This window comes from Myxocyprinus asiaticus, chromosome 30 (assembly GCF_019703515.2).
Source record: "Myxocyprinus asiaticus isolate MX2 ecotype Aquarium Trade chromosome 30, UBuf_Myxa_2, whole genome shotgun sequence".
Lineage (NCBI taxonomy): Eukaryota > Metazoa > Chordata > Actinopteri > Cypriniformes > Catostomidae > Myxocyprinus > Myxocyprinus asiaticus.
This window is the reverse complement of record NC_059373.1, coordinates 8,297,133-8,309,329: the sequence shown is the minus strand read 5'-3', so window position 1 is coordinate 8,309,329 and position 12,197 is coordinate 8,297,133. Positions and strand designations below refer to the sequence as shown.

Sequence of the window (12,197 nt, the reverse complement as noted above, 5' to 3'; positions counted from 1 at the left end):
GCACAAGTCATATGGACCACTTCTATGGTACTTTTATAGTGCTTTCGCATCCTTTTAGAAGCCTGAAAGCCTTTGTTCGCATTAATTCTAAGAGCAACCAGTTCGGGTGTTCCAAATGTCACTTTTTGTGTTCTATGGAAGAAAGAAAGTTTTGGAATAACATGAGGGTGAGTAAGTGATGACAGAATTTTCATTTTTGGATGAACTATCCCTTTAAGAATTCGTTGTGAATGCACAATGCCTAAAGCACAGTGGAACATACATTCACACATATACAAAAAAGATCACATGACGACGAAGCAGAGCAGAACAGTGAGCTTGCTCGAAATGACTGTGAACTTTGTGAAGAAGAGATTCAAGTTCCAAGAGGAGCTGACAAAAGCAGGAGATTAGGAAAAGTCGAGCATTATCATGTAAATGGCACAGGCCCCAGGTGAAGATAATCCGCCATCCTAATAAATGCAGACTGTTTGTGAGACAGCAGTGAAACATAAGTGGGGCTCTTGAAACTTCGCTGTAGCCTTGTGATGCATCATTAGGGGGTTCAAGCGTAAAAATCTATGAGGAATACATAATCCCCTCTAACCCCTAACACTCCCCACACCGCATACAGCTGCCACTGATGAATGCCACAATCTGGATGCCACCAAATGCACTTTCCGTTTCAGTGTTCTCAGGATGAAATATTCTGCTCAAGGCTTCCAGACGGGGTCTAATGGCCGGCCCAATTGCATTAAAGAAGACGGACTCCATTTCTGTTTTATTGATGGTTTGTTGTGAATCTGAGATGTAAAGGGCCCTTTCTTTTAGTTTTTGTTACGCATTTCCTCTTTTGTGCCTGTCAAAATGCATTCATGCCTTTTTCAGCAGTGTTTGGGGATGTACGGATGGGAGTCTTCTGTGGTTTAGTGTAAATTGTACCTGCCGCAGTACCATGTTTTCTCTGTAGGAATCTGTGCTGGAAAGCCAGACACAAGATTTTAAGACAAGGTTCCCCAATTAATTTCTGTTTTTTTTCTTCATGATTTTTCCAGTCGTTCATTACGGGATAATGATTTTTTAAAAATGATTTATTATAAAAATTGCACTCACTAAGAGCTATAAGAGTAATTATCATTATAATTATCATATTTTATGTTCCATGTCTTTTTAAAATGTTATTAATTTCCATTACTTTTCTGGGAAATCACCCTGTTAAAAAGTCAGTATCCATAGAAACGTTGTGGACTTTTCAAAAGAACCTCCTAATGACAAATTCAAGCTTTATCTCTAGATGAGCAATGGATTAACTACATAAGTAAATGACATAAGACCAGAAAAGAAATAGGTGTTAGATGATACCTTTTTTTGGTCCAGGTGGATCACAGGGAAGGGTTGAACTATTCACTATCTTAATTAAGCTGAAAGCTTTTGTCTGATTTACTGAAGGGAGACTGTTAGGAACAGAATAAAATTGTTTTCCTATGACAATCTTTGATGAATTTGTGTTGTTAGTCTGAAAAAACAACAGTCGTTAGCAACAAAAAGCAAGCTAAACATTGCGTATTGAATATTAAAAAGGTTCATTAGATCATTAATTATGTCAAACAAGTTTGAATTCTGCAATGTCATTTACAGAATGACAAATTATTGTCAGCAAAAGTGCAGAGGAGGCCAAAAATAATATTAACTAAAGCATAGGGTTGGAGCCATGGTGCAGTGGTAGTGCACATGTGCACAACGTGATTGAGTGGTGGAGCTCCTGCAGGGACATAGGTTTGAGTCCACCTTGTGTAATTTTCCAATCCCAGTTTCTCAGTTTAATACTTTATTTTGGTATAAAGGTAAATCTTAGAATTAGATGTCTAATAAATGTACTTTAAGCACTGTAAGACCATAATGAAGAAGCAAATAAAGCATGGAACTGTCAAGATTTTACAGGTTAGACTGTCTCTTCAAAACTAATAATTGTGCAAGGAAGGACTTGATGTTAATGTGTGAAGGCATTAAGGAGGAAATACTGTAAGTAACATATGCAAGATTTACTAGCAAAGACTAGGCAGTAGAAGCAATGCCATGTTCTTCACTTTCCTTTATCTGTGATATAGTACTGTTAGATAAAAGCTGTTTCTTGTGGGATAAAAGGAGCATGCTGTCTTATCTGAATTATGCAAGAGGTAAGAAAAATGTCCTCCACTTTTAGGAAGTCAATAATACAGCCAGTAAAAGCCCTTATAGCAACACCCAGCAGGCACAGATAATTCAACCCAGTCTCATGGAAATTCATATTTGACGAGTTGGCTATTTCGTATGATTTCGTACGAGTTTGTTCGTATAAATTTGTACGATTTCATCACTTGCAAATGCCCGGATGCCTAATGCGGAAGTAAGCACAAGTTTCGCACATGAGGCGTTAAGGACATGCTTATTAATATTATGCCCTTACCCAAACCCCTTATTTAAACCTAACTGATCAGTAGAGTGTGTAAACATGATAGGAAGCTATTCTGCTTTTTTAGAAGCCGTATCATGTTAAAACGAACTTTTTCAACTGATAAAAGCGCATCTCGACACTCCTGCATTCTGCTCTGTTCATTGTTGTGCGCTTTGCTTTTTTAGCGCGAGCGCATTTGTTCTGAACGGTTACTGGAAGAAATGCTTTAGCCAGTGGTTGCAAAAATGCTTCTCTCAATGTAACCAGAATTGATATTTGGTTGTATTAGGCAGATTTCTGTGCGTACCCAAATCCTTCAGGCGCCCATGTCCAAGGTTATTTTTTTAAATGTCAGATAGGCCTACTGTTCATCTTTCTCATCTTTTTCTTCTAATTGTCACCACAACATTAGGCTATGTGTCTATTTTTCTTAAATGCTCCGACTCAGATTGCCTAATGTTAATTTGATTGCTTGTGTGACGTGAGCAAATCTGATTTAGTAGATTTATTTTAATGTGGGTGCGGTTCAGATTGCCGTCTTAATGTTAGGGTGGTTTCACATATAGTACATTTTAAGTGTTCACAATGTAAGTGGACTTAAAAGAGGACCCAGATTCTTTTTTGATCCTCTTCACATTAATGTGGTCTCAGACTCCTTGTTCACACCACAGCTCCTTAAGAACTCAGACCCCATTGCAGCTAGGGCTGTTATGATTATGAAATTTGGCTGACAATAATTTTTCATAAATAATTGCGATTATTATGCTAAGCAATTGTCATATAAATTGTCATACTTCTTAAGGTGTACGTATGCTTATGACAGATAGGCCTACACCTTAAATAGTAATTTATTGATATTTAACTTGAAATCATATAATAAAATGGGGCTATATGATTACTTTTAAGGCTTTAAAAAATATAGAATTTTTCATAAAAAATTATTGCACAGGAATAGATTTACATACGAAGTAATATTTTATAAGTTATATCATTTATGAAACCCAGACAACACTGCCAATTATATTACATTATGCAATAGTAATAATGTATACTGTATTTCTGTCCTAAATTCTTCACTCTCTCACGTTGTGTTGAGGCTCGCCGATAAAACCTACAAGCCCTTATTTTGCATGAAGGAAAACATTTGAAATTCTATGTGCATTTGAAAATATGTTTCTTTATTTATCATCTCGAGAGTAATGGAGCAAGCAAGCGTCTCCTCCTGTGTCATTTACATTGTGTGTATGAGCCAAGAACATATGCAATTGCACAAATAAAATTGAAGTGAAACTATAAAAATCCTCGCTTGTATTTTCATGGGAGTTTGGCATGAACCTTCGTAGATGGTACGCCCAGCAGTTCATCTTAATGCGCTGCTCTGCTCTGAATGTGGCCGGTCTGTTCATTTTACGTGCTCAAATAATACAACAAGAACGGAATATGAGACACAAAAACGTGTCAGGGTAATCATGGTATATCTATTCGTTTAAAATTCCCATATGTGGACTGTAAATTGTGACTGGAATATGAAGTATGTAATGCAGCTATGTATGTCAAGATATACATATACACATTATACCACTCTGAGAGCGCTTGAGTGCTCAGACGAACTAGGTGCGAAAACACCCTTAAACAGTTCGGGTACGGAATTAAATTAGTACTGCTGTCGAATAACTGGTTGGGTGTTCTGTTAAGTACTGCAGGGTGGGTGCGGGTTTACAAAACAGGATCAGTGCAGGACTCTGAACTTTCAGAACAAAGGCAACATTTTCCAAAACATCACTTACTTCATTACACGTTCCACTGTAGTTTCCCAATTAAATGTCCAGCGGGGGTGCCGAAAATGAGTGAAATGGTGTCGTAATCAGATGAAGTTTAAGGTGAATATTAGATGGTTTTAATGAGTAAAACGTACCTCCTTAACCTAAATCTTTAACCTAAACCTAACCAATATTGTCCTAAAAGCAAATGAGAGGTAAACAAAACAGACATATTTACACCTAAACTAACCGATTGTGTCCAAAAACAAAATGAGTCACTTCTATGACATTTTGCTCTCACGTGTCAGCTTTTGTGCTTGGCTGGGCTTGATTCTCGGCCTTCCAAGTCCAACGTCCAAATACTCTTATCAGGTGAGCTACTACGGAAGGTAATCAGTCTGTAATACAAGCGTTAAAATGTGTTGTTTTTCAAATGATGTATTAGACTGTTTCAGTATCATAACATAACAGAGTGTGAGTAAAAGTGCGAGAAACAAGTTTTAATAAAGTCAGACAGACAGACAGACAGATGGACGGACGTTCGTTTGTTATATAATCAGCTGTTGTAGTCGTGATTTGTATGAAAGTGAATAAAACGCACAGTTGTTGTAGCACCTGTAGTGTAAATGTCACCAGGAAACTACGGTGAAACGTAGAATGCAGCATTTAAAAGACAGTTTGCAAAAATATAGTTACAGTTAGAGGTCAACTGATTGTGGATTTTGCTGATACCGATAACTAAGGTGGTGGGAAAGGACGATAACCGATTAATTGGCAGATCGTTTTCAAAATTGTTATATAGAATGTCAAAAATTCTTATTCTTTCCTTTCTATCACAGGCACAGAAAAGGAGTCCTAAATGAATAAAATCCCAGATGCTTATTGTTCAACCAAAATGAAGATTTGGTGCATAACACACATTTGGTGCATAACCTATCTGCAACTGTCGCCATAGATTTTTGCTGATAACGATAGTTCCAAAAAGCAACTATCAGCACCGATTAATTGGTAACACCGATATATCGGTCTGCCTCTAGTTACAGTAAAGTTAATTCTATTAAACCAGGTTGCAGCCAGCCTAGGTTGGAAATGTCTTTGAGCAATTGCATTCAGGCACTCCTTAATTTATAACAAAAATCCTTTGATTTCTGGAAATCAATTAAACTATTGATAATACTCAAAATTAATTTAGCCTCAATTAAAACATTTTTTGTTGATAATTTCAGGATTAGGTGCGGTGTACTATCGGTGTTCATTGACTTACAATGATAGAATATTCAGCATTCAAAATCTAACCCATAGTGATGTAGTCATTACAATATTTGCATACTGAATTGTGATTTGTCTTTTGTTTCTTGCATCTATTTATCCATTTACAGGGCTTTGCAAATAAATATCAATCTTTCCCTCTTCTTTATTTAGGTTTTGTGTTTTTGTGTATTACTTTTGTCATTTTAACATTATTCTTTTGGTGCCTGGGACACACTGGTATTTGCTTCAGGCAATGAAAGTCTAGTTTAGTTCAACTTTTGAGATCTCTTTGCAGAAAAAGGAAGATCACTTTTCGAAAATGTGTCCATTGAGAGCACTAAGGAACACGCAGTACTTTTCTTTGAGTGGATTTTGCACTCTTGTACTAGAAGTGAAGTGCTTGCGTAACAAGCTTGGAGACCATGGGTGATTCAAGAGTGACGGAGGAAAAAACATTGAATGCAACACTGCCATGTATAGTCCTGTGATTGAAATTGCCTCGGCGTTGCTGTAATTTCGAAGGAATCACTTTATGCAAATATGCCAGCATGTTAAATTATGTAATATCAGAACCAAATCTCTAGAGATATCACAGATTCATATGAAAACACTTTGAAAAGGGCACAGTTTCAGAACTGAAGGGCACATTTGAAATGATCAAAATTCTTTTTGACAGGTTGGACAGGATAAAAACTGTCAGCATAATTTATTCAGGTTTATATCTAACAGAGTATCTCTGCTTGCTTTTATTAGAAACGCTAAATATGATTCTGCTTACCTTAAAATCTGCAGGTCTGCTTGTATCCCTTGATACTTCTAAAAATGAACTAGATGAGTTATCAACTAATTTTATAAGGAAGAGATGTTATTTACCATTAATGAGAGATTGATGCATATTGAGGGCCAAAATAGTGATAAAAGCTGATCAAATCATGTTTTAAGCTATAAAAACTGTTTATTAAGTACAGCACATCATTGTAAACAAAGCAAAAATGGTAAGTGTCATGATGAATATATAACTTAAATTGTAATTTGCACAGGAAAACTGCCAATGGCATACTAATGGGCTTGCTGCATAAACTGTTCTGTTTTATTTTCTCGATTTATGGCAGCATGCAGTGGAGGTATCCACAGAAATCTTTATTTATATGGAGTGCATTGCTATTTCAGGTTGTGCAGTTTCCATACCTGTGAAAACTGAAGTTTCCCCAACAGTCATTTTTTTAATTTGATTTTTTTAGTGTTTGTTCTTATTCAACATATTCTACAATGACCCAGTTTCACACTTTGATGTCAGAATATCTCTTCAACAAAGGCACAGAATGTGAATATTTAATGTTCTTCATTTCATTAAGCATGTGAAATAAGGTCTCTGAATTGAAATCCTATACAACAACTTACATCGACTACGTATTCTGTTGTTGAAAATGTATTGCAAGGTTATAATTGTTATTTTTCAAACTCTCACAGTTTTTGTATTTGTTTACTAAGAAGGCTTAACAGTGTATGAACAAACACCACAGGAGATTTATGTCATTTTTTCTGGAATCATGAAAATTTTCGCCACAGTGTAATTTTCAACACATCTCAATTTGTGGTATTTAGTAATATTTTTAACGTTTTTGAACTTCGTTGAACTTCCTTCGTTTTACTCAGGCAAATTTCATAGCTAACATTTTATTTATCCTAAATATGCACAATTAAATATTTTTAAAAATAATATATATATATATTAAATAATTACACTTTTTGCGTAATTTGGCAAAATTACAGCATAATTGGGAATGACGCCCAATAAAAATACACAAGTGCATTTACCTTGAACTGTCTTATATTTCATCTTAAGCACGCTCTTCACTGACACTTATCGACTGGCTAATATAGTACATTGACTTTGGAAAAAAGTTTAGTAAGAGTAAAATTGTTTGGTGTGGTGGAAATGACAACACAACAGTTATAATTTTGGAAAAAATGATGGAAATCATTTTACACAATAAATATTGAAATAATTTATGCTCATTTCACTCTTTAAATTATCACAGTCTTAATCATGTAATAGTTTGTATTTTTATAATGGATTTTTAGTTTAATATTTAAAGGCTAAAACAATAAAATCTATACATGAAAGGCATTTGAAAAGTATAATGAAGGCCTGGTAAAAAGTGTCCTATTCAGTTTAAATGAGACTTTCATATATATATATATCATCTGTTTTAATAAAAATCAACCCCTGGGACATGAAAGTGCTTGAAGTTGAAGAGAGACCCATATATGAGTGAGCTCGAACAGCAATATCTGGCAATATAATTAGCAGTAAACAGCGATATTAAAGTTAAATATGTGCTAATTAAAAGCTAATTAAGTAATATAAGAAGGAAAACATTAAATGCTTTTCTCACATGCCATTATTGCCTAAACACAAGGAGGAACAATTAACTGACACTTACAATGGCTAGATAAGGAGTCATTTTGGCAATATAAATCATAATAAAATGGGTAATGAAGGTTAGTTAAACGTTTTGTCTAATAACATCAGCCTCATAAAGTATTGATGGAGCACCTGCTGCTGTTATGTAATATTTAAATCTTAGTTTTAGTCAGCAGGAGTCTGAGTAGCTTAAAATCTCTCATAATCTCTATTAATGCTCTCCTGCCCCTCGTTAAACATGTTCCATGCGAAGACAGAACTATTAGGAATGAGAACTGGTAGTTTTACACGTTACTAAAGCATTAAGGCATTTATCAGTCTTTCAATGACAGTGTTAGTTCTTTTGAGTGCAAGGTCTGTATGACTTTTTTTTTTTTTTTTTAAGTATTGGAAAAAGAAGTTGTGCAGAGGCAATGTAAGATCCTACAGTATAGGAGAAAGTATTTTAGCATTAAAAATTTCAGCTGCATTGTTTCTATGATTCATTTAAGTCAGTTAAGGACTTCAAATCCTGTTTAAATAGAGACTCTGCTATTGAGCCCGTGCATATATATACAGATACCATGACATGCAGAATTTGTATGCAAGCATCGAGACCGACTCTGAACTTTTTGATGTTACCTTATGGCTTTGGTGTCATTGCATTCTGAAGGCGAGCTTTCCCTGATAAAGATTCCTTTCCTGTCCTTCATTTTATATTCCTTTCCTGTCCTTCATATGTTACTTCATCTATTTATTTAATTTTTTATAGTCTGTATATAAAATAAAAATGCTTCTAGATCTAGATCCGCATTGTGTTAGTCATTAATGTGTAAAAAGGGTGCAGTTTGATACTTTTGTGCATAAATTTCCTTTTGTCTACACTGGACACAACCAATTAGGTCAGTCTGCCAAGAAACGGTTACCTGGGTGCCGTTGATAAAATGTTAGATGCTTGAATACAATGACATGCAGAAGTCTTCTGGCAAGCAGTTTTGCATTGAATGTGAGATTTGCATGTTGTAAACGAGAGTGGGTCCATTAGCTGATAAGCTCAACTGATATATGGCATCTTTATGAGTCACTGAGGGACAATAAAATCCGGTGATTTAGCCGTGAGAAAGAAGTCTTTTAACCCTCAAAACCTTTGCCAACGTCAATGGCAATATCATGTAGCAACCTGATTTGGTTTATGCCACATCAGTGTTTACTGACATTACCAACTCACTTCTCAATATCTATAGCTAGGTTCTCAGAACTAGTGTTGAACAGAACACGGGTGGATTGCATTACTTTACTTAAAGCAATTTACGATTTTCACCTGGCGGACAACAAAACAGAAGAAAAATCCCATGGACTTGAATTTGAATTCAATGAATTTTACAAGAGATCTTTCAAATCATTTCACAGAGATTGCACTCACAAAAAACGATTTCTAGCTGAAGAAATATTTTAGAGCTGAGCATAAGATAATGAAAAAATACAATTCTCCATAGAAATTTCTCCATATTTTCCATGACCTTTTAAGATTTTATACATTTCCATGACTTTATTCCAGGGCTGGAAATCACAATTTAAAAATTCCCTAAAATATACGGGTTTTCCATGATGACAACCCTGTGCAAACCCTGTACATTTATGTTATGTTTGAGACACCTATGAAGTTCGCAGGAAATCGTCTTAGCAGTATTGGGTTTTCTAATGTCCTTGTGTTTTTAGTGTCATGAGCTCAGAGTTCGGGTGAGTGCTCGGGTGAATGAGTAACAGTTCAGACTGTTCACTCTGTGAATCTAGGTCAGTTCATCTGGACCCGGCTCTCTGTGTGTCACGTCACTTTTTCTGTCTGTAGCTCCTCCATTACGGCAGCATGTCCAACAGTACTCTGAGTTTGATTCAGTTTGAAATGTGAGGTCAAGGGGTATGGAGTTAAAACAATAATTAAAGTATTTGAATGTGAAATCTGTTAATTTGAATTCTAGATATGTGACATTTAACAAAACTGAAGATTTTTGCTTCATGTTTTATAAATGTGTATTTTTAAACAGCAGATTGTTTTGTTTGGAATTTTTCATAGGGGGAATTAGCTGTAAAAATTCAAATTGCAGAATTCCAGGTTCAAATTTTCAGATTAAGATGAAATTACGAACTCCAAATACAAATCTCTCACATTCAGATCTCGGAAATTCAGATCGTAAACAAACTAGACCAAAGCTGAGTTATTTATTGCATTTGAATTTAATGTATATTCTTATTTTTGTATTTATTTATTAATTTTAATTTCAGGTTGAAGAAGAAGTCTCAGTCAGTGGACATCCCTGATGAGGGTTATGCTGGTTCTCTTGTCAAAGACCCGCTGGCATCACCCATCATTCCTAGTGTGGCCAGAACAACCATTACTGAAGAACATGGCATCAGTACCACCAACATACAGAAGTCTCGTAGTCCTCGCCGTGGAGAACTCAAACGAGGATATACCGTAGGTACATGACATACTATTTAGTAACTTTACAGCCCTTCTGAGATTTGTATATAAAACATGAATTGTAAGGGTTTCTGTATGAATATGGGACAGTGCGAGATGTGTGTGTGTGTGTGTGCATTCTGCATGCGATTGTGTGTATGTGGGTATTTTCACTTTGTGGGGACCAAATGTCCCCATAAAATCATTATGTCTATGGAAAGTCCCCATAAAACATGGAAACCAGTGTTTATAAGTGTGTGTGTGAGTGTGTGTGTCATAGTCTAACCCATTCATTTTTCTCTCTCTCTCTCTTTCTGTGTAAGAATGTGTGTGAGTGTGTGCGTGGGTGAGAATCTTTTGCACTCTGGATGTTTTATAGTCTCACCCCTTCATTTCTGTGTGTGTTTGTTCAGCATTGTGGCTGATATATAGATTATATTCAACACATAAAAAAATTGCTCTGTGTTACGGTCTTTCCCATTAATTTCCTTTGGTCAGTCAATTTTGACCACTAACAGCCATGGTGTTGCATTTATTTTTTTTATGACCACTTAGACTTATCAAATGAAGTCCACATTTTTATTTTTTTCAGATTGCATATCTAAATAAAGTCACCAAGATCTGAACCACTCAGATTGAGGAAACCATTTTTATTTAAAAAAAACTAAAATGAAATCGGTAAAAAATGACAGAACAGAAGGTGATGTGCATAATTTTTGCGATGTTAAAATACTGTCTCTTATACTAGATAAATATGCAAAGACAGCTGTAAGTCATTCATAGGTTGATTTCCCGGAAACACTGTGTCTATGTGGCTCTGTCAAACATTGATCTCTTTGTTTGTGTAACCAAGCCAGCCCAGTACAGACCATTTCAAGAATGTAAACCAAAGCAAAGGAATTAGAATGGTCCAAACGTATTTCCGGATCCTTTCAACAACGTCTCTTTTTCAAGGTAAGCCAGACCACTTGGCACCCGTCTTTGGAATACTCTTGGACAATTTGGGCAAGCGTCATGTTACCAACGTAAACAAGCATAATGAAAGTGCAGCTCCTATCTACTTGAATACGGAAAGACCGAAAACGGTTGGTCTAGATTACGATAAAAAGGACATATTTCAAATAAGCATTAAAATCTGACAACACTGTGTGGCAGGGTGAGCAAGAGATGGACACAGTGGGTGTGGCATCAGGCCTCGGAGAGGCATTTATTTAAAATGTCCATAACAAAGGGGAATCTGGGGTCTTCGTGGTGGAAAGGGCTATGTGAAGAAAGAGTAGTGAAGACAGGGGAAGGTCCAGGTGATAGTGGGCGGGGTCCCGGCGGCCACAACACACTCCCCACCTTGGTCTGAGGCACGTGGGACGGTGGCTTCACTCGAGTTGCCCAGCTTCCCTGAGCCTTGGCACTTGAGGGGAAAAGGGGCCTGACAACCTGGCCCGTCGGCCACGACGAATGCTCCAATCCCCGGCGTCACATCTAACTCACGCGGAGGTTCCGGGGTGCAGGTCCGGCGACGCATCTAACTCGCACCGGACCCTGCCTGCTCCATTCCTGGACCTGCAAAGATGCCAGCAGGTAGAGACTGGTCTCACTGAGGGGAGGCGCGCTCGGTGTTTATAGGCGCGGTGATGAAGCTCTTCATTGGGTTCAAATGAACCCTATCACATGCCGCCAAACAGGGAAAAGTCACAGCGGGCGACGATGATCCATGGGAGGGGCGTGTATATGGTATTATAAATTGGGCATCTTTAACTCAAATTACGCTAAAAAATGCAATTTTACCATCTTGTATAGCTGCCTTTGGGCGTTCCAATTTCTCCCATTCATTTTAATAGAAGTGGCCCGTCTCTGCTAAATATTCTCTGTTTTGACAAGCAGGAAATGTTCATGGAACAATGACGT

General features: G+C 36.7%; 1 protein-coding gene across 4 annotated transcripts in view; it reads left to right on the top strand.

The window, feature by feature from the left end:
- oxr1b (oxidation resistance 1b) overlaps positions 1–12,197 on the top strand; it is a 69,995-nt gene that overhangs the window by 7,886 nt on the left and 49,912 nt on the right. For all 4 annotated transcript variants that reach the window (XM_051663680.1, XM_051663678.1, XM_051663677.1 and 1 more), the window contains one exon: positions 10,115–10,311. In XM_051663680.1, coding sequence (XP_051519640.1) covers positions 10,115–10,311 — 197 coding nt within the window. The remainder of the gene's footprint in view (positions 1–10,114; positions 10,312–12,197) is intronic.